Source organism: Plectropomus leopardus, chromosome 13 (assembly GCF_008729295.1).
Source record: "Plectropomus leopardus isolate mb chromosome 13, YSFRI_Pleo_2.0, whole genome shotgun sequence".
In the NCBI taxonomy this organism is placed as follows: Eukaryota; Metazoa; Chordata; class Actinopteri; order Perciformes; family Serranidae; genus Plectropomus; species Plectropomus leopardus.
This window is the reverse complement of record NC_056475.1, coordinates 16865302-16888411: the sequence shown is the minus strand read 5'-3', so window position 1 is coordinate 16888411 and position 23110 is coordinate 16865302. Positions and strand designations below refer to the sequence as shown.

At 40.6% G+C, this 23110-nt stretch overlaps 1 protein-coding gene and 1 pseudogene across 1 annotated transcript; both read right to left on the bottom strand.

Moving 5' to 3' along the window:
* The window catches only part of LOC121952361, a 209151-nt pseudogene extending 206157 nt beyond the window's left edge, over window positions 1-2994 (bottom strand).
* A 4211-nt stretch (window positions 2995-7205) lies between these two features.
* Window positions 7206-21560, bottom strand: LOC121952881 (RING finger protein 145-like). Its single transcript, XM_042499738.1, has 12 exons — window positions 21404-21560; window positions 16662-16913; window positions 13989-14097; window positions 13475-13566; window positions 12403-12638; window positions 12057-12232; window positions 11742-11882; window positions 11424-11606; window positions 11089-11236; window positions 10688-10810; window positions 10283-10516; window positions 7206-9486 (listed from the first exon to the last, which is right to left on the bottom strand). Exons 2-12 carry the CDS (start codon window positions 16843-16845, stop codon window positions 8836-8838), a joined length of 2277 nt encoding a protein of 758 aa, XP_042355672.1. The 5' UTR covers window positions 16846-16913; window positions 21404-21560; the 3' UTR covers window positions 7206-8835.
* Between the last annotated feature and the right edge of the window lie 1550 nt (window positions 21561-23110).

Below are 23110 nucleotides of genomic sequence, written 5' to 3'. Positions count from 1 at the left end.
ATTATCTTTACATTAACAGTCAATATCAGATATAAATGGTTTGTAGGTGCAGCTTTCCTGTCTATTTCCACATGCTGCAAAAGATATTAAAATCAGTAATTCACAAATTGTAGTTTTTATGCCCTCATGTCTTAATCTCAGAGGAGGCTGGAGCCAGTTTATGTAGTTTCCCTCCCTGCAGACTGTATACCACAATCCACAGCTCCCACCGCCACAACATGCAACTGTCACACAGCCCACTTCAGACTGGACAAACTCATTTTGGGACAGTGACAGTGATGAAGCCATAAAGCTGCTATAAATCACCCACAACAGCTGCTCTGAAATGGTGACATTTATCCAGAGATCAGTCAACTTACACGATTGTGAAACACTACACTGCAGGGTCTGTGATATAAACATATTGTTGGCCCTCTTCACAATTTTCCACATTAAATCTAAAAAATATCAGCCGCTTCCTGTGTGCACTCTGTGTATCATGTTGCAGGAGGGAACATGCAATCAGGCTAATTTGGTTAAATTTATTGTGAATAACTTTATGAGCGCGTGTGCCTCACTCACCGTTACTGTAAAGAAGCTGCAGCCGGTAATGAATCCCGTTATTGGTCTTCTCTCCGCTCGTCTCCTTAACACACATAACACACACTGAGCTGTTTAATGAACATTTTTTAGGACAAATTAAAACTCTCTGCAAATGTAGGCCCGTGAATTGTACATCCAACTTATTGAATTCTTCACACCGGTCATAGGCTACATTAAATAAATGATTTATGTTCACAGCGGACATATTAAAGCAGGGCAGCCCTATAATTTCTCCACGTGTAATCATGGTGTTATTGTGGCTTTTTAATTCCTCTGTAATTACTGGTTATGTTTGGAGGGCAAATAAATCCAACACTAAATTCTCCTGCTGCATTTCAGCTAATTTAAACGGTGTCATAATTGATGAGGAGACGGTTGCCCCGCCGTTGTTTATATAGAACAAGTGGCTGTGTTGAATCCAGCTGTAAATTTTAACAATTTAAACGCCCAGATTTGTCTTATTATCTTTTAAATATCGCAATTGGATCGAATGTATATTATTTTACAAGTGTATCCAAACTAATTATACTACAACTACGACTACTACTACTACTGCTACTAATAATAATAATGATGATAATAATAATAATAAGAAGACTAATAAAAATAATAATGAATAAAAAACCCTAATATAAACCCTTAAGATATTTTATTGTTTAGTTGCTGCAAATGTTTAAAATTTAAAATTTAACGCTGACATCAGTAATATCAGACACCACAGTGGAATAATCATCAGGCCTTTAGAAAATCTACATGGTAAAGTATCTTTCAGCATATTTAATAACAATAAGAAATTCATCACACCGCCGTGAGTTTCTGCACCGACCTTCTCTTTCTCGATGAAGTCCACGAAGTTGGTCCTCTCGATCTCCACCGGCTGACCCTGCCGGTCGTACAGAGCCAGGACAAAGTGGAAGAAGTTGGACTTGCGCAGGTTGGAGGGCGGTTGCTTCTCAAAGTGAGCCCGGGCCAGACCCACTCCACTGCGGACACACAGGTGTGGATCAGTCGGCGATAGAGGCTAAAAAGTTTGACTTTGAAAAAGTGAGTACAAAGAAATCTGGGGAGCCATAACCAGCCCGTAAATTCATTATTTTTTATGGATTTGACAAAGGGCAATCTGAATAATAAACAGCTATTTTTTAAAATATTTTTTTGTAAAGTCAAAAAAATTATCTGAAAATGTAATCAAATTTGTTTATATTGAAGTCTGCTCTTGTTATAAAAATCTAAAGCACGAGGTCATGGTTTATCCACCTTAACACCTCTGGTACTGTGGACCAAAAGGAGAATCTTGTTTCCTTTTAATAAAACCAGGAGTATGTTTGGAAAAGAGAGGAGATTTGCTTATTTTTGCTCCTTATTTTAAACCCCAAGCCTGGATCTAGAATTATTTATTTGTCCATTTGCCTTGAGGCTCATTAAACCGTGGCGCACGTTGCATGTGCGTAAAAATCTGTAGCACATGTTGCCATTAACTATTTAGTGCGTTCTCTTAAAAAATATACGGGGTATTAAATGTGTTTTTAAATTTTACATTCTGAAAAACAATCTCAACTTCACAAATTATCCTAGCAATAGAAATCCATATTTCTTCCTCCGGACAGCAGCTCCGGCTGTTTTTCCCCATCAGCAGCCTCGTGTCCTGCACGGGCGGCCGCAGGTCCTGACAGAAACATCTCGCTGTTTCGGTGAATGTGGGTGGGTTGCGGCATGTCTCCTCAACCCGTGCAGAGCTCACCTTTGGGCGGCCGTGTTGGCGTCCAGCACGCCGCCCCCCTGCATCCAGCTCCGGACAGTGTTCATGCCTCCCAGCGGCTCCTCCTTCAGGCTGCTGCCGCTTCGCTGGATGCTCTCTTGGATCCCAAACATGAACAAACCTCCGTAGCTCGGTGCCTGTCCTTGTGTTTGTCGGTCTCTCTCCTGGCTGGCTGTGCACTTGTTCTCCCGTAGATCCTTCACTTGAGAGGAGCAACGTGGGTGCGCTCTTTGCTGCGGCTTTCGCGTGCGCTTTGCTAGAAATCAAGATTCCTCTATTTCTAGTCCTCGTGAGAAAGTGTGTACTAAAACGGAAGGGAAATCATATCGGAAGAGTAGGATCCAAAATGTCAAAAGACGGATTTAAATCGCGAGAAGGACGTCTGGTGTGAAAAGGTGTTAAAAAGTCACTCCTGGTGCGCTTTGGAGATCCACAGTGGAAGCTGTCAGACAGAAAAGAGAGATCAACTAGCACCCAGATCAGATGTCATCATCATCTGACACTTCTTTCTTCCTCTTTAGGCTCTTTGCGTCCTCCTGTTCTCCCTCAGCCCAGCGGTCCGGGACGTGTTGAGGTCTGCGGTGTCCAGAGCAGCGCTGCTTCCTGCGGATGACTCCCGAGCTCTCGCCACTCCGCTCCCTCTCTGAGGAAAACGCTTTGTGACTCTTCCCAAAGGACTCTCTCTGAGAACCAAACACGGGCTTCTCCCGCCCCGGGGGGAGAGAGAGGGAGCTAGGATGGGAAGGGAAAGAGGGGAGGGGACCGGAGGAGAGGAGGGGAGGGGACAGGACGGGAGGAGAGGAGACGCCCCCAAACAAAGGCGAGAGTAGAGTCAGGTCCGCCCCATGCAGCGGACACGGAGCTCCTCTCCTCCGTCCCTCTGTCCTCCGCTGCCCGGTCCGGATCCCCTCTCTGTCCGCGTTAAAGGGATTTTTGCAAAAGGGTGTCTTTGAAAACGAGGAAATCAATTCTTGTGCGCACCACATCATTGAAAATCGACCGGGAAAGTTTCTTTCTACCCAGCAGAGCAGCTCGGAGCTCCAGATGCTGGAAGAAAATTGCTCAGTGGCACTTCAGCAGAGTGGACGCTTCTCAGCTGCAGGACAATCACAACTTCGTTATATCAAACATACATCTGTAGATGTTTGATACAAAAGTAGATATTTTGCATGCGTAAAACGTCCGCTTTTACGCAAGGAGTGCCAAATAAATTTTAAATAAAGAAATCAAAAAGGAACTTCTGATTTTTGTAGCCTGTGATCGAAGGCATTCAAATATATTTCTGCTTTTTTAGAATTATTTTTCTCTATAAACGGAGCTATTCTGTAGCAAGAACTAGTCTATCATTAACCAAATTAGTTCTTTTCTGTAAGGTTTTACTGCGTCAAAATCTGCAATTTAAAGAAAACAATTGAAATCGTTATGCTTCAACAGTCTGGGGTCAATATTAGACCAATTTTAGCTGCAGACGTTTGGTACATTTGATCTGAACCCTCAGCCTGTACATTTAGATCTGAGCTTTATTTAGACCAACTGGTTAGACTAAATTCTAAAAGCCATATTTCATCGTCACAACATATCCCTGCTCCCCATTGTCTCCATCGGGCCTGCTTATTGCAGGCTAGCGCCGCAAGACTCACAAACAAAAGTGACAATAACAATAATTAGCTCAAAATAACAATGAACATAATTGAGGATAATTGCTACCAGATTTCGCTGCTTTGTCTCTCCCTCCAGCACCATCTGTTATTTGAAACAATTTATCACGCCCGCCGAGAGGGAATCCAAACAAAATACAAATATTAATAGATAATTCCACGAAGCCTTTTAATAAAATAAAGCTACAGCGTATTGATCTGTCGAGGTGCAAAAGGTCAACAACTTTTGTATTATTCAGCTGGCTGTGGGAATGATTGGCAGGGCGAGCTGGCGCTGTTCCAGGGTTTAATTCCCAAAGGTTATTGAAAAACGCTCTTGACCTTGATTATGGAGAATAAGAGTCTTTTATGCTCCAGTTTCCTGCTTATAGAGGGAGAGAGACAGCAGCGGATCAGCCCGTATTGGCTTTAAGTGGGTTCACAGTCAAGGAAAAAATATATATGAATAGAAGAGTGTTAAGAGGCTCTGGTGTTTGGATCGATCGGAGTGGACTGAGAGCATCTGCATCCGTTTATTCAAAAATATGACAGAAGTTATTTATCATGATGTGTAAAATGCAATGCTTAAAATTTAAATTACTTTTCTCGCAAAAATTACACACACACACACACACACACACACACACACACACACACACACACACACACACACACACAAGCACCCAGATCACACCAGTCTAGTCAGGCTGTGTGTGTGTGTGTGTGTCTCACCAGCGGCGGTTTGGCTCGTGGAACGCGTCCCACTCAGTCTATAAACAACACAACAGCGCCACCACGTGTTTGAGCCGTCCAACTTCACGCGCACTGATGCACCAACAGACCAAACCTGAAACAAAATAAACCAAAACATTATTCTAAAGTGAAAATCATGTTATTCTTATTTTTATGTGTCTGTGTTGATAAACCATGTCTGCAATAGTTTTTTTTCCCTTTCATTATTGAGCAAAAAAGCTGCTATGCATTAAAATACCTCTAACTTCTAAAAATGATATGATCCATATTTGATTAATTGCTTATGATTTACAAGTCTAAATTTAAATACCTGCTTCTCCTATGACTAATAATAGCGAATACTATTTCATGTCTAGAAAAGTGCTACTACTGCACTATTACTTGACATAAAATTACATAATTTACTGTAAATCCAATTAAAATAAAGGCTGAGTCCAGAGTGGATGGTTCATTTTATTTCTGACATTCAATTTTTGTAAAATAACCAAGGCAATGCCAGGCAGAAAGTCCAAAACCAACCGTGGAGCGTTTTAACAGAATACAACTGGCATTCAGAGTCAGGTTTTACAGAGCAGTTCCTAAATGTTTGTGTGGAAAAAATGATCAGATGAAAGAAGAATGAAACAAAACCGCTGGGCATCTCAGTCAGAGTCGCCCTAAACATGATCAAATATCATCCGTTTGTCAGAGGCAACAGTACCAGACAGCAGTGCTGTTCTTTTCTAAAATGCTCATTAAAAGTGCATTCAGAAGAGAAATATGTGGTCAGAGAGCTCTGTGGAGGCTATAGATTCCATAATATTTGCTACATTTTCAGTGTTACAAAGATTTTGTGATAAATTGAGCCTTAGAAACATGAAGATTTCAGATGAGATTGACTTCTGCTATATTAGCTATAGGTATTTATATTTAAATTCAACGAAGGCAATAATAAAATAATCACCTGTTTCAGTACAAAACAATAACAGAGCATTTAGGTTTCATTTGATTGTTTTTACAGTGTTATTTTTACCAGAAAGTCAATCAAGAGCAATAATAAAACATAATTTATGTGTTAACTGACATGAATTGATGGTAAATTTACTCTTTTACAATTTTAAAACACACTAAAGCTCACAACAAGAGCTGCTGTGTAAATAATAATGTGGAAGTGAAGAGTTCATGCATTTGTTTGGCACAATAGCTCACAGAAAACTTGCCACTGATGCATTTTACATGAAGTCAATTCCACAGCTGAAATCTCACAGATGCACTGGAAGGCAAATAATGCAAAGATTGAGAAGCATAGTTTTAAAATATGTAACATCCATAAGCTTTCTATGGTTGTCAGGTGAACGGGTTTTATAGTCAGATATTAAATATTAAGCTTTGATTGCCTTAAAACATTTGATGTTAAACTGTCCCAGACAGCATGGAAAGATATGTCACAGTTCATAGTCGGGAGAGTGACCGCAACAACTGCAAGTTCTCCAACATGGAGTATAAACTGAGCAAATACATCTGGAATCAACAGCTGGCAGGCTTCTCTGACAGTTATCACTTAATACTGCAATGCAATTTCACATACAGTTGCCAATGACTCATCTTGTGGAGCACGTGACACCTTCTTGTGCAGGTGATCTCTCTGCTTGACCTCGTACAGTGAAAACTCAAGTGTGTATGAGGCTGTTTAAATCTTTGTAACCATTTCGTCAAAGTCTCAAGGAATGGAGCTGATAATAAAATGAGTCGTTCAAGAATACATAAAGTCCTTATGTTCACCTTTCAGAGGAACATGTGCAAAATACATCAAACTCTACATTTCATCTCTTAAAAAAAATAAACACAGTTAAACATGCGCTGGCCCGGTTTGATCCTACATTGATTATGTATTCATTCTCAGCCCTGCAGCCAACGCTTTCCAATGTCCACAATTAAGTCATTCATAGTAATAAGACCTTTAGTAATAGTGGTAGTTAAGTAATACTGTTAAGGGTTAACTAGTGCATCTCCTGTTCGTCTGCGCCATGCTGATCCCACTCCTAACAGTAGAGGGCACCAGAGTGATCACACCAGCTTGAGGACGCGTCATACAGACAGGAGAAGCAGTAACACTGGCTGGTCTCACAGATCACAGGGCTTGGTTTCCCCTGGAGGCTTCTTAGCCAAAATTTGTCCTTGTTCACAGGCGTGTAAAGAACAATCGAACCACTAGGAAGCTTTGGAGAAACCAAGCCCTGATCTTATTTATATATCATCACTCCTCTGGTTTAATATAGATGCCATACAGAGCAACATTTATATACATTACACACAAACAGGTTGGGCTGTTTCCTCGTACACAAACACATCAGAGGGTATTTGGTTGCTGACAGCCACAGAACAGCTTTGGAGCGTTGCTAGTATAAATGACATTAGTGCAAATGCAACCCCCCCACCCCACCCCACCCCCACCAAAAAAGAAAAAAAAAAATGCAAAAAAAAAAAAAATGGTAGCAAGGTTGGAGCACACTGGAGACAAACAAATAAATGCTATGGTAACAGTGGCAGCGTGCAATCTCTACAAACACTTGTGCATCAGAATGCCGCAAGTTTTAGTCTTTCTATAAACACTCAAGACTCTTCAACACGCACGCTTCTCCAGGTGCAGTTCAATTTGCTAAGCACAACAGCTGACTGAAAGAGTGTGTGCTAGCATATGTGGAAAAAAATCTTTCCTACCAAATGGCTCAATTTGCTGGTAACATTTGATGAAGTGAAGTGACTGAGCAGCAGAGGGGTAGTGAGGGTCTTAGAAAACAGGGTGCTTTGATGTGATTTGTTTTTAAAGGAGGTGGATGGAGCGAGGTGATTGGCTCCTGAGTCTCTGGCTCGATGGCAAACCTGGGATGGACTAGTTACATGTGACTGAAAGTGTCTGTGAAGTCAGCTGAGCTCAGGAAGATGAGTGCGGATGAGTATCATAAATGAAGGGAAGCCAACGACAACAAAGTTTGGGCTCCGTGCCGGCTCTGTGGGCAAATTAACACTCCACATTCTCACAATGCCGACGGTTCAGACACAAATACTGTGGCATGTTTTCTCCCTCCTCTGTCTTCCTCTCAGTCCGTCTGCACTGCGGGCTGTCTTATAAAGCAGTAATGTAAAAATGATCTTAAAAATAACATCTCTTTAACAGTAATACAAAAGTTTGGCGATGAGGAGTAGAACTGTTTTTGCTGGGACCAGCCAAACAAGTATGATTCAAATATAGAAGCACTATAACAGAGAAAGCTTGACACATGAAATGAATGAGTTCTTTCACGTGAACACTTTGATTTGTTCACACTGTAACACTTAAATAGACCACACCATTTATCCTCTGCTTAGCACCAGGCTTCAGGTCACGTGGTGGCCTCAAGAAACAACATTCAGTAACTGTTAATCATCAAAACACAAAACTACTGTCACCCAACAGTGAAAATCTGTATCAAAACCAATGGAGAAATCTGTAGACTTTATGAAATGCTCTGTCTTTGTCGCTGTAAATTTTCGCCAGCCCATCGAGGCTCTCTAAACCTCTAACCCATTTCTCAAAATATCATGGCACATACAGGACTACAGAGAAAACCCAAATACTATGAAATGTACAGCGAGGAGAGTGAAGCTGCACAAACAAAGGCATGATGGGAGTAACCATCACATGAAATGAGAAGGACATAAGCATGATTTTAGAAATGTCATCAAAGGCCTGATATCAATGTGAAAAGCTAGGAGTGACGTGTTACTTCAGTTTCATTCAGGATTTCACATTTTGTGGACATGATGTAGGACTACCGATAATTTTTGAGATGAGATTACTGCTCTCCCCTTTTTGTGTTGAACAGAAAATGAAATCATTGCTTGAGTGAAAGTTAACTTAAGATAAACTGTTCCAAGACAACTGAGTAATAGATGTCTGCTTAGAGATTGTTTTAGATTTTTTTCTCTCAAAATTGATATGGAGAGGTGTGGAGCTGAATTTCAGAAATGATGGGATAGCCAACCGCTGGACAAGTAGAATATAGGCAAAATATTGGCAGATGGAGTATTTAGATTGTGTGTTTATGTGTGCATGCACATATGTCGTGTGTGTTACAATGGGCCTCAGAGGCTGCAAGGAGGAGGCGACTGTTCCTTAGAGGAAGTGGGCTGGTCAAGCTGTGATGATGGACCAGTAGATGACTCCTGGCTGTCCAGTAGGAAGCTTGGGTTTAGCTGAGGAGCAGGTTCAGGGTCAGCAGGGGTCATCTGTGGCTGTGAGGAGGAGGAGAGAGATGGAGGAGAGGGGGACGTGTCCGTTGTGTTAGAAGGAGAGAAGGCAGACGAAGAGGGATGATCCGTGAGCAACCGGCTCTGAGATTCAGTCACAAGTAAGGAAGGAGGAATAGAAGAGGAAGATGATGACGCTGGCGTCTTGGCCAGTTGTTGGGGAGTCGAGGGCACACCAGATGAGGAGGAAGTTTCTCCAGCTGACATGGCAGGTCCATTATCTCCCTCCTGCTCTCCTGCTCCCTCCTCCTTCCCATCATCTGAAACAGTGTCATCTCTCTGCTTCTTATTAGCTGTGGCTTCTTCCTGCCCTGCAGGGCTCTGATTGGCTGCAGGGGCATCTTGGTTTGGGACAGTGGTGGTTGGTGATTGGCTCTTGAGTTGTGAATGACAGAGGGGGCATGTCTCCTGGACATAAAGCCATTTCTTCAGACAGCCAGCGTGGAAGAAATGACTGCATGGAGTGATCACAGCACTGTTCATGTCCTGGAAGGAATGAGCACAAACTCACAGTGTTGTTATGTTTCCTTTGACATTTCATTTTTTTCAAAACCACTTTGCTCTGTGTTAAAGGAATGCTTCATCCCTCAAATGATCATTTATACATGCATTGTTGAACTTGTGTTACACTGACTCAGTGAGGAAAACTTGAGTTTCAGCTGAGTTTTAACTACATTAAAACTCAGCTGAAAGTAAAACTGATCTGTGCTCTCTTTAAAGCCAGAATCCTTTGGCAAAAACTGTTATTTTACTTTGCTGACCATGGGAGCAGCTGCTGTATCGCTGCCTCGATCAGTTAGTTAGTTTGTGTTATTGTGTGTCTTTGGCGTTTTAAAGGGTTATTTCGGCTTCACCAAAGCCTCACAATAAACACAATCAAACTAACTCGAGGCAGCAGTAGATCAGCAGCTCCCTTGTTCAACAAGGTAAAATAACTGTTTTTGTATATGGAGTCCAGCTTTGAACAGAGCATTGATAATTTTCATCTCCAATCAGTTTTAAATAAAAACGTTTTAGCAAAAATGCATGCGTTAGGGCAGTACCAAGCACACGGCTGCATAAACAAAACTTAGATTATAATGCACTAGTTATTTGAGAGTTTGTAAACAGATGTTTTGATATACTTTTGCTGTTCTTAAAACGAGGTGAATAACTGAGGGCAGAGAAGTGTTCCTTTAACATGTATCAAATCAAATTTCACATTAGCTGAGCTTTAATTTGAGGCCTGAAGTAGCCATGTACACTCTCCAGATAAACACAAAGACAGAAAAAAAGCTCGTACCTGGTAGCAGATAGCACAGATGTCGTTATACTGTTCCAGCTGTGTGTTGCTGGCTGTGGGGAGGCTTTTGATCTTGTTTACAGCATCTCTCCTGAGCAGGAAGCTCTGCCAGCCCAGCTGGGCTCTGAGCCAGACGTTATAGTACGAATGGACCAAGATGATGGTGCTGCCCATCACACTCCACTCCCCGAACACCGTCTCTGACACACCGTAGCACACCACACACACCGCAACCTGCCAGGGGAGGGAATTGGCAAAAGTGAAGTAAAGAAACCTCAATGCCATATATATATAGTATACTACATATGTAGTATTTTTTGTCAGCGTTGCCACAGCTTTTGCCACTTGTGCCTTCTTGTTTGTGCTCCCTCACGTTACTGTATACTGTCTGTGCATGACACTCACGAGGAACTCCAGTAATCTGTAGGTCCCGTTGACACAGTAGATTACTTCATCCATGTTCTCTACTGGAGCCTTTCGAAACTCCTCCACCATGAAGAGAACGTAGATCAGCAGAGTGCCGAGCACCTGGAGGTGACAGAGGAGAGAGTCTCAGCAGTCAATAATTAATCACAAAGAATAGATGCTTCAGGATTCTCAAGTATGCTATTAAAGACAAGATTGCTATTATGGTCTGTCTCTATAAATTGAGACAAATTTGGTGCAATTACATCAATCATGATTTTATTTTCTAAAACATTTAAACACAAAAAAAGTCCAATGGAGGGTTGAGTGTTTTTAATAGTATTTGTATACTCTGTGTGTGTGTGTGTGTGTGTGTGTGTGTGTGTGTGTGTGTGTGTTACCTGCAGTGATGTGAGGATGGAGGAGGATATGATGATGAGCAGCCAGAAGTCCATGTGGAAGAACTGACAGATCATATAGGCCATGTAGGCTGGAAAGATCAGCAGGAACAGACACAGAGACACAGCTCTGAAGTGCTTCCACAGGCTCCTTGGGGACAGACAGAGGAGGGAGCAAAAGACAAGACAATCACCTTTGTTTGTAGTAACATGGGCATTTTGTTCCCACACATTCAGCCAGGGAATTTTCCTCCTTTTCTAAAACATTGCCGTTGGCACAAAAATGTACAGTAAATTCACCTAAAAAAATGTAAAAGTATACTGTTAATTTAGTTTACTTGTCTCTGGATGCTCCCAGGGCCAGCACTATGGGGTCAGCTATCTCCAGCATGGACTGCAGGATGGAAGCAACAACAATGAAGAGGATGATGGAGAGGAGGAAGGCTCGGTGGATGACCTGAAGCTCAATGAGGCCGGTCTGGACAGCAAGGATCAGCAGGGTGATGCCTTCTGTCATCCCTCTGCAAAAACAGACAGGAAAGAAACATGCAAAAGTGTTTAAAAGTGTAGGCACATATCAACACGCACCATTAACAAACCCCCCTCCCACACCCACCCACACACACACACACACAAAGACATTCACGGTGACTGACCTGTGCATGGTGTTGTCATTCATAAATGCTCTGTAACCTTGCAGGTAGAACTTGCAGAGTGTGAGAACTCCCAAAGCTATGAAGGAGACGGTGAAAACCAGACCCAGCAGGGAGTACGGCGTACTACAACATTCTGCAATACTGAGGACGTGGAGGGAGGGAAGAAGGACAGTTAAGAATAGTTACAAAACCGAGCAAATAAAAAACTCACTGTATTTTCCGAGTAACTCTGCTGATCTTCAAAACACACTTTAAAGACGCTGTGATGTACAGTCTAGGATGCCCTGCACTGTCTGGCCAGTGCTATCATCCCACCTGGTAAGAAAGAGGAAAAGAAGCCTCTCCCTTGAGGTAGGCTGGTCTCTGGTGCTGAAGTAGGAGTAGATCTGCAATGCGAACAGCAGTAGCCAGAAACACATGAAGAGAACTGGAAGGACCAGCTGGTTCCACAGAGACATACCCAAAGCTAGCAGCCCGTACACTTCCACCACCTGGGGGACAGAGGAAGAGAGATACAGAGATGGCGAAGAGAGGGGATGGATGTAATTGGGACAAAGACAAAATAACATTAATATTACATGTGAGGAAATCTCTCGGGACCACTAGAGCTGAAATCCTGTAATAAAAACTGCAACATTAGGCCGAATAACTAGTTTATTACCTGAGCCAGCTCCCTGTAGGCAGTCTTAGCCAGGTTGTATGGTACCAACAAGTTAGAAGCCAAGAAGTAAATGACCTCCAGGCCTGTGAAGATCATGGAGAATTTATTGATGAAGACGATGGTCTCCAGAGGAACCAGACACAGTCTGGCCACCAGAGGGAGGAGGTGAGCAGAGAAAAGCCAAATTCTCTTGGTCTGCATCACACACGAACATAGTGTACACACCACCAGCTGACCTGAAAGAAGATGAAAGAAGATGAAGCCAAAAGAACATGGACATACGCACATACACTTTCATATTTAGCAGCCTTAACCCCCCACCCCCCTCTCTCTCTGCAGTGTTATATCTTTGTCATGTAACTGTTATTTTTGCTTTCTCAGGCTTTCACTGTGCAGTGAAATCAGCACTCAGTATGGTCTATTTATAGCACAGGAGACTCCATATCCACTCAGTAAGATGAAACCAGGTCCTATGGACCCAGGAACATAGCAACTCAACTAACATTTTCCATTTCAACAGAGATCAGCTTTCATAGTACGAGGGTTAGAAGATGGTGATCAGTAGGATTTATGCAAAGGGCAGACAAGTGATATCACCCTGAAATGATGCTTTTTACGAAAGGCAATCTTTTCTTTTCACCATACTATACAAAAAAAAAAAAAAAACAAAACCTACAGATGTTGATCTTTTTCTAACATCTCCTCTAAATTGGGATCGAGGCACAGACAAGTTCCAGAGCTACAACTCTGGTAAGAGATCAGTACCTTCCTTATGGAGGATGGATTTTTGCTGTCACAGACACTGTGGTTTAAAGTAAGCGGCTCAGTGTAGTGCACAACAACAAGTGACAGAAGATCAGTCTTATTCTTTTTCAATACTTTTCTAGATTTTCCAGACACATGGGCACTCTTGATCAAATCAAAATAAAATAAAATAGTATCCTGTGAGCTCAGAGAGGAGCTGCTGAACCAAATCTACCTGCCTAAGTTTGGGTTTCGCTCACGATGCGTTCATGCCTTGTAATGTACACCATACACGTGTGTCTTCATGTGATCATGTGCAATATTATACCTATGAGTGCAGTGGTGAATCTGTTCATGGAGAGAGGTTCCAGGTAGACAGGTCCTTCATAGCCAGACTCAAGTTCACTGCGGACATAATCCCTGACAAAGAGAGGTTGAAATGCTCAATTTACAGGGAAATCTATTGTGACTTAATATATACACCACAAACTCAGTAGCTCTTGGTATATTTTTGTTTGGTAAATGCTCAGGAAAAGATACAATACATTATATCATGCAGATAATGCTAAATAAAGGCTTTGGTGCCTTTGCAAATCTAACAATGACAATAAGCCGTTATAGCTGATAGTATGGCATAAATGAATTTTGTATATCTGACAGAATATAACCACCCATGCTTGAAATGACACTGTTACAATTATGCATCAGGTTTGGAATTAATATGGGCACCAGGTGCCACCGTGAACATATTTTATCATACAAGGCATTCGCTAGAAACAGAGCTCAGGATAGCTGCATCTTATCATGTCTACTAGTGGATGTAAATCTGCATGTGTGTGTACCTTGAGACTTGGTGACCAGCAAACAGCAGCAGGGCCGTAAGGACATACAGATAGAGTTTAACCAGGTGCTGACGAGGCAGAGTCAAGAGCACCAAGCTCAGGATGTAACCTGTGATGTTATCAAACAAACAACCAGAAAGAGACAATCAACAAAAACAGCACAAAGTAAGAAGTGACAATAAATGCATTATAAAAGCATCTCATCTGTGTGTTTTTGTGTGTGTCTGTGTGTGTGAGAGAGCTAGAGAGAGAGAAAGGGAGACATAGAGACAGAGAGACACATAAGTTTGTTATGTAATTGCAGGAAGCTATTTTTGACAGTCAATCAAACAGTCACTGCTGCCAATAGGCTTATCGCTCAGCAGTCTACTTCCTGAAACCCTGCCCGATAAAACTCCTCAGTGCATAGCAACAGTTACTTTGGTTTTACTGCCTCTCTCCCCTCTTACATTCTGTCTGTCCACCCACAGCGCTCATCAGCACATACCAAGCCTATTGGCTCATTAACCAACTGCAGCCAAGCCTGGCAGCACACAAACACTGACGTATGAAAACACACACAGAAAACTCAACACCGTGATTTGACCTAGCTAAAAGACAACAGGCGAGCAGCCGGACCATCAGACTTTGCTGAGTCAACTTCTCCCTCACAGCGCTGTAGCTGTCTTTCTGAGCTCCTGTGTCACTTGGAATACACCTGACTGGCTTCCTGTAATGCAAAGACCTTGTTTTCTGTTTTCATGATAGGCTCTGTGGTAGAGCTGCAATGATTAATTGGTTAGTTGTCAGAAATTCAATGGATTTCATACATATAAATCAATAACTGATTGACTGTTTTGAGTATTTTTTTAAAAGAAAAAATGTTTAAAATCTTTGACATCAGCTTTTTAAATGAGAATAATTTCTGGTTTCTTTACTCCTCTATGACAAACAATTGAACATCTTTGCAATGTGGACAAAAGACATCTGAGGACGTCATCTTGGAATTTAGGGAACAATCATCAACATTTTCGTTTACCTTTTTCTGACAGTTTTTCAATCGAGCAACTAACTGTTTACTTGGAAACAAAGAAAAACTTAATAGAATGTTTAATGGACAGTAAAAATATTGTTAGTTAAAACCCTAGTCTGTCGGTAATCTGAGGGAAGGGTTTTTATCGTATGTTCTGGGATCATGGTCCGTCTCACAAGAAGGTTGTTACCCGTTCATAAATGAATAACACCTGTTAAAAGAGTGTGTCATAACTTGGATCACATGATAAAGAGCAAAAAATAAATTAAATAACACTATGCTTGCAAACATATTCACTAATCAACATTTTACGTGGAAATTATACATCAATAAAACTGGTAACCATCGAGCTAAAGTTCAATCCAGGGACACAGCTACGAAGAGTGTTTTTGACAACACGTTTCTGCGCACTTAGGAAATGTGTTCATCACTTCACTATCTTCCCCACTGAAGTTATGTTTTTGTTAACCTATGTGCCTGGACTTCTGTACAATTTTGTAGATGGACGCACTGTCACAAGGAAGAATTTTGGTGGGGAACCAAAAATGAGATTTCTGCTATTACAAGCATGCATATATTAAGTTAACTGTATTGCTAAGAGATACAGACTTCGTTATTTTAGAAATCATACTTTAACTCAGTCAACACTAGCCCCACCGTCTCAGACACTATTCCAATTCTCACCTTTCAACGCGGCACAGTGGTACGTCTGTTTTGAGCAGATGCTCTGGTAAGTGTAGGTTGATGGGAAGTCAGTGAGGGATTATGTCCTTGTAACTGCTCTACCAGTTGTTATAACCAGGTACGTGTGGGGGGGTGGGGGTGGGGGATAAACTTAAGTGCTTGGGAATTTGGCCCACCAATTATTGAGGAAAAGTTGGATAAGAGATCAGTGTTGATGAGGTTTGGCACTCTCAGAAAGCGCTTTTCTTAGTTATTTTTCTGTTTTCCTGCTCCAACTAAATCTTTTGCTTCTGTTTGACAGAGCTACCTACACACTTGACACTGGTTTCACACTAATTCTGACTGGCACAGCTGACTCATGCTGCCTGAATGCCACTGATGGGGCAAGAACTGCACAGCTGGGGGAGGAAAACTGGTTTCAGCCAGCATCCACCTTTTTATTTTACCAAGGGATGTTTCCGATAGTTTTGGTCATACTTAACTTGCCATCGTGCCAAACAATCCCTCCTGATGGTCCTGAAATCACTACAAAGCAGTGCCTCATGGCGTACTGCCTACTACCATGTGTGAGCATTCTGAAGCTGACAGAGCTGGGTAACAAAGGCATGATTTTGCTGACTGGAAAATAAGAAAATAAACAATGCAAATCCAACCAAGAGGTTAACATCATGACTGCCTGCTCTTGACCTACTTCTAACACCAACGGAACAGGAGCCACTTTAACTGTCAGTCAAATAGTCTACACTAAACACCTACTACTGGTAATGATAACGTCACTGATAATACTCACAAGCCCGTGGATACAGCTCTTTATACGTGTTACATTATCAAATGTGTTAAACGATATGTATTGCAGTCAGCACAAATCATTTGTGCAATGTGCTTGTTTTACACTAATCCTCTAAGAAGTGTTAATACAAGGGGAATGTATTTGTACTGGACCAGGCTGAGAGTGTGTGCGAGACACCAGCACTAACCTACGTAGTGCAGGTAGAGTGCCAGGTATTTGTACTGGAACAGGGGGTTGTTGGAGAGGCTGGAGCGCTGGATCTTCTGGAAGAAGGAGCTGACATCCCAGCGGTACAAGACATCCAGCAGCATGATGCTTGGAACACGCAGACCCACATTGAGCACCGCCTCGACACGGTCCTTCACTGCCATGGCCTCAGGTTAACCTCTGAACGGCAGGCAGAACTGACCACTAAGACGGGATGTTTAAAGTGGATGCACTGCAAAAAAAAAAAAAGATGGACAATGCATGAAAAGTTGCTCAGCAGGATGCAAGGGACACAAGAAAACACAGAGAGAAGGATTAAGGAAGTGCAGAGGAAAGCAGGAGAGATAAAACAACAAAAGAAAGAAAAAAAACAGATTTGAAGTGCATGTAAAACATACCAACTGCTAACTACTCTATGACCCACATGTATTTCTTGTCTAAGTAGTAACATTTATCATGGCTGGCATTTAAGATAAGCTGCCCAGCAACAGCCTACATTTTACTACATCTGGCAGGTGGGTAGTGTTAAATTCACACCCTTATAACCATTATTATGCATAACATTTAATGGGCCTATTGATATTTTTTGTATACCTACTTGCAGACTATCACTGAAAGAAAAAACACTATGACTTAGACAAATAATACTTATTTTGCAGACAGTTTAAGCAATGTATTCAAGATTAAAGGAGTTTATTGTCATATGCAACGTCAAAACGGCTGTTTGCACCATACAAACAAATTCTTAATTGCCAGTCTCCCTTCGCACAAAACAATTATCAAAATTTGAATTTAAGTTAGATTAAAAACAATAAAATAATATAAAGCATAAACAAAGAACTGAGTTTAAAAGTAAGGAGCACCATACCACATGCCAATATTGCAAATATTTTAAAAAACCTGAGTTTAACAGTGAAGTGCACTCTGCCTCATGCAAATATTCCAAACAAATCAATGCACTATGCATTAATGTTATATTACCAGACACATGCGTTTGTACAGATCAAGTTGTAGCAGAGTGAAGTAGTATGAATGAACATAAATACATTTTTGCACGATATAAAAGTACAAAACTAAGCAGGCTATTTTGCTAGAACTGGAGGCTTTAAAATGTGTAATATCCCACCATTTACCACTATATTATCAAAACAAATAAAAACAAGATAAACAGCTTTTTAAATGATATAATGAACAGACATCCATAAAGTTATTGAGATCTCACTACTAGGCAAACACTAATATATGAAGACACACGTGTACTGATATACTGATAACAGCATTAACACGTATGTTTCAAGAAGTGATGTCAATGTTGACAGTTGCACTGAAAGGTAAGTGTGACTAAAACTACACATGACTGAGGAACACTCAGCAATTTCTCACTTAAACCCTTAAAACATAAATCATAAATCCACTCAGATTACAAGTTGGTGCTGAAACCAAAATTATTATTTAAGTATGCTGTGTTGCAACAATTACCTGCAATAGATTTGTGAAGTATTGGCTTGCTGCTTCCCCAGTGTTGTTGTGTTTGTGTATGGTGGATCAGTCAGGTGGAGCAGTCAATAACACCAAACACTACTGACACTACATCACTGCCTGATACAACTTAGTTTGCTTGTTGACTGTCTCTCTCACTTCTGTGTAACCTCTCTGCTGCTCACTCAGGAATGCAGGAAACAAAATCCTGGGAAAACAGCTCATCTGGAATACGATGTTGCTGCTGAGAAAACCGCAGCGTTGTTCCAGTTCTAAAGTCAGTTTATATACACTACACGAAGGTCTGTTGGCTAAGTAAAGAACTGCTTCAGTGGTCACCCACAACTATGATTAACATAGTCAAATCTATCCGTCAATTATCAATCCACGTGCAAAAGAAGCTGAGCCTTTCTGTTTGCTTCCACACACTAAACAACTGCAGAAAACATGAACAAGCAACTTTGAAAACAAACTACATGGGAACACTTTCAGGTGTTTTTCTGCAGGTGCAACTCAGCATCAGACTTGATAAATTATGCACACTTGCAAATCTGCTTATTCACATACACAGTATGCTTCCTCAGTTTTCCAAACCCTGATCTGTTTATATGTACAGCATACAAATTAGTTGGAAAATCATTTACTTACAACATGTATTTGAATGTCTGTGAGTCAAATATGTACATAAATGTTGACTGACATAATTCGTTATATTAATGTAAAAAAACTTGGAAATACAATATTGCCATAAAACTGGTCATTGATTTGCAACATTAGTCTACTGCAAAGGCCAGTCAGTGATATTAAAGGGGTGTATGTAAACGGTTTTGCAAAATCTCTGATGGAAAACATTAATTTCACTGTACATTGTTGCAGTATGGACATCAGTGGACTGGGAGGCTGCTGAGGTTCTTACTGGACTGGCAAATTGGGTTTTATAATTACATTTTCCTTAACTTCTGGAACAACGCAATTTATCTTTTCAACTTTAATTACATTCATTTTCGCACCCCTTACTACAATTTTTATACTTGTATGACTATGTTTAAAAGGACATACTTTTTTTGTTTGTTTGGCATTTGTTTTTGCATGACTATTTGTATCGTTTACCTATCTATATATGTATAGCTTTACATATAATAAATAAAAAAATTCAATTTCATCAATCTGAACTTAAGAGTCCTAACTGTATGTGCACATATATGTTACCTCCTACTTTTGCAATTTTGTACTAAATGTGTTGGAGTCAACAGCAACATCAACATAACTGCACACTAGTTAAAAAACTGTACTGCTTATTTTTATACAAAATATTGCATTTCTATTTGAATTTCTTCCCTCTACTAGATTATATTACACTTGCTGCTGCAGGACAAAATTCCACAACAAAACCATCAGTTCCATCTCATGCATCAAAGTAACTAATCAATAAAGCCAGATTAAACTTCATGCTAAGCAAATACACTTAAAAAGATTACTGTGGCACAATCAAACTGAATCCTAAAGCAGGGTCCATGCAGCTTAAGGTGAGTTAAATAAAGACTGTTCAAGATGTTTTACTGCCACTCAAAGTTAAATTTAAGACCTATTTTACACAACCAAAACTGAAGGGAAGAAAAACATTAACAACATTAATTAATTATTAGGGACAATTGCGCCCAAATGTTGACTTCAACATAAAACAATATCTTTTTGGTCAAATGAAAAAGTTATATGACCTACTTCACATACAGATACCTTAACTAAAGTGGGAAAAACAATGAACTTATTATTATTGAATTATCTTGTTTGCCTTGAAAAAAGTTAATTCATTTTTCATTTATTTGGATGTTGTAAATGTGTTGCTGGTTCCTGTATCCTGATCTGCCCAACATTAAATTCTGAAAATTATTTCTAAAATACCTATTACCAATTAATTTGAGATTTCACTCAGCAATGTCAGAGAAAGATTCATAAAATCCTCGTCAATGTCTTAGCATTTCTAAGACCTTTGAAAGATTGCTTTAAGACATTTTAGTACCAAATGAGGTCTTATTTTTTGATTAATGAATTTAATGCCTATTATGACTTCGTAAGGATTTGCAGGAACCCTGTAAAGTGATGAACCACCTCTCATGGTGATCAACAGTTACTCTAAGCCAATGTTTCGGTCAGGTTAAGTTAAGATCCTGCTGCAGCTTCCCTGTTTAAACTGTCCATGGCAAACGAGCTCTGTCCTCTTTGTGTAGACTTAAGGACCTCCAATAAATCAATCATTGCTAACCAGCATCTCAGCCAGCAGCACTGGAGCTTGTTGCAAAGTCACAGTAGCATCGAGGAAAATCTGAGGAAATCATTCCACCTCAAGCTTCTGATGTGGCACTTAAGTTTCCAAGATTACTGAATAGTTGCCAATCGCAGAGTTTCCATCCATTAATACCCCTGCATCCCAGAACAGGACCCTGTTAACTTACATAACTGAATTCACCACGACTATCACTGGCCAGAGAGAGATCACTTGGCAGAATCCGAGCTTATATAACGCGACCGTCTACCACTGTATTTTTATCTGTCGTAATCCACGAAAAGCTGCGGTTGCAAAGCATGGTGTGATTGTTTTTAGCTTAAAGCGGTGTATTTATACAATCACACGTTTAACTGAAACATCGGCACTACAAGCGTCATGGATGAGTGAGTGCTGCATCGATTGTGGTACGCCATGAACTCTAGTAACCCCCTCTGTCTCGACGGAAGAAAAAAATATCCCATAGCTGTGCCGCAAAAGACTGCAACACTTTGCTAACTAGGCTGGCTTGCAAGTTGCGGTGTAATGCAAGACTGACAAAGCTGAAGAACCGGCTCGGTGTCTCTGGGTCTGATGTGTGAAGCGGATAACATAGGTCTAACAGTGTACGTGCTGTGTAGCGATGATGAGCTGCATCGAGCAGGCAGCAGGCACAGAGCCAACAATTCAAGCTAACGTAGTCAGCTAGCATCGCTGTCAGTTAGCAACTGTCAACAACCACTTCAACACAATGGGAAATAAAGGCATACTCGACGCGTTAGCTTAAGTCTGTCACTTCAGAAACCAGCGTCCATGCATATTTACATAACAGCAGACAGCGTTAGCTTACACCGTGAAGATTAGCACAGTTTCCCTCTAGCCACTAAGTCCAACTGTAGCTTAGCTAGCAAGCACACTGGTAGATCCTGAGCTAGCTATGGCGCCCAGCCAACACACACAAGAAAAAAAGGGGAACTTACATTTGAAGGACGATGTTCGCAATATGTACAACGGTTTCGGGATGCTTTTCGGGTCGGATATCGACCATTTTAACTCGGCACCGCCCGAGTTAACGGTCCTCTCGATGGAAGCGCCTCACACTTAAAGGATGCGGCCGATCCGCTCATCTCACCTAGCAGCCATTACCCTCCAGTACCGAGGGGGATGTACTGGGCATGCGCAGTATAATCGGTCCCATTAATTCTTAGGGCCTCGGACTCGCACCCAACTCCGGCATGTAAAGGTAGTTTGGGTTATACGGAATTATACTTTTACTTTTTGTGGCAGTATTTTCCAAACTGGATATGGATATTTAGATAGTCTTCGTTTCTGTGATTTTTTTTTTTCATATACTTTTTTGTGAGTTTGAATTACAAAAGTGACCATGTAAATTGGGATGGTTGGGTGGAGGTCGCTCACTAACAGAGGTGGAAGAAGTATACAGATCTTTTACTTGGCCTAAGCGAGAGTGATACCTCACTGTGAAAATACTCTTTCACAATTTAAAGTCATGCACTGAAAAATTTACTTAAGCAAAAGTAAGTAAATATGTTTAGGGAAAAGTATTAAAGTGAAAGTACCCTTTACAGAGAAATCTAAAACAAACAAAAAAAAGTAATAAATAATAATAATAACAATAATAATAATAATAACGCCCCAAAGCCCTCAAAGTTATTTTTTAAAAATCCCCAAAACTTATATTTAAAAATTATAAACCTTTTTTTTTTTCAAAAACAATAGAAACAACATCCCAAAACTGAAAATTATTTCTTTAAAAAAATGATTATTGAAAAACACCATAAAAACTCAAAATTGTTTGACACCCACATAACTTAAAATAATTTAAAATGTTCATCAAAATAACTGGCAAATAATTTTCTGTCAATCCACTGATTAATCAACTAATCATTGCTTCTGTTCTTTTATGAACTGTTTGATATTTTAATTTATAGCAAAACATCATATTTTACAAACTCTTCATATGCTTTTTTTCAAAATGCTAAAATCTTCATCTGTAAAGTAACTGAACCATTCAGATAAAATAGTGGAGTAAAAAGTATAATGTTTCCATCTTAAATGTTGTTGAGTAAAAGTAAAAATTGACATGAAGAGAAAATGCTCAAATAAAGTACAAGTACCTCAGATTTATATAGTATAGTATTTCAGTAAATGTAGCTACTTAGTTACATTTGACCACTGGTCACTAGGCTGTAGTGTAGTTATGTTCCAAGCAAGGGACGTGGGGGTATGTTCCATGTATTGGTGAAATTATACCTGTTTTAATTTGTTTGTAATGTAGACTAAGTGTCGGAAGGTGAAGGTGAAAAGGCGTTGTCTTGCTGTGTCAGCATGGGTCTTCCACAGTCTAAAGACATGCATGTTAGGTTGATTGTTGACTCAAAATTGCCAATAGGTGTGAATGTGAGTGTGAATGGTTGTCTTTATCAGCTTTGTGATAGTCTGACGTCTGTCGACCTGTCCAGGGTATCTGCTACTCACCTTAAGTCAGCTGGTATAGGCTCCAGCCCCCTGGGACCCCTTACAGGGGTTATGAATAATAAATGAATGACCATCTCCTGAGCTACAGATGTTTTTCCTTGAGCCTCCCTGAAGGACTGGGGCAAAATGTGGTTTCCCTTCACCATAAATAACCATATACTACAGCTTCTGGCCATGAGAAATAGTGA

Bases quoted from the DNA above. Each gene is read 5' to 3' on its own strand.
- LOC121952881 (XM_042499738.1), bottom strand. From the start codon at position 16,845: ATGGCAGTGAAGGACCGTGTCGAGGCGGTGCTCAATGTGGGTCTGCGT. The intron at 11,237-11,423 runs GTAAACTAAATT...TCTGTCCCCAAG, and splicing joins CTGGGAGCATCCAGAGACAA to GAGCCTGTGGAAGCACTTCA. The intron at 10,811-11,088 runs GTAACACACACA...TGTCACCTCCAG, and splicing joins CCATCCTCACATCACTGCAG to GTGCTCGGCACTCTGCTGAT.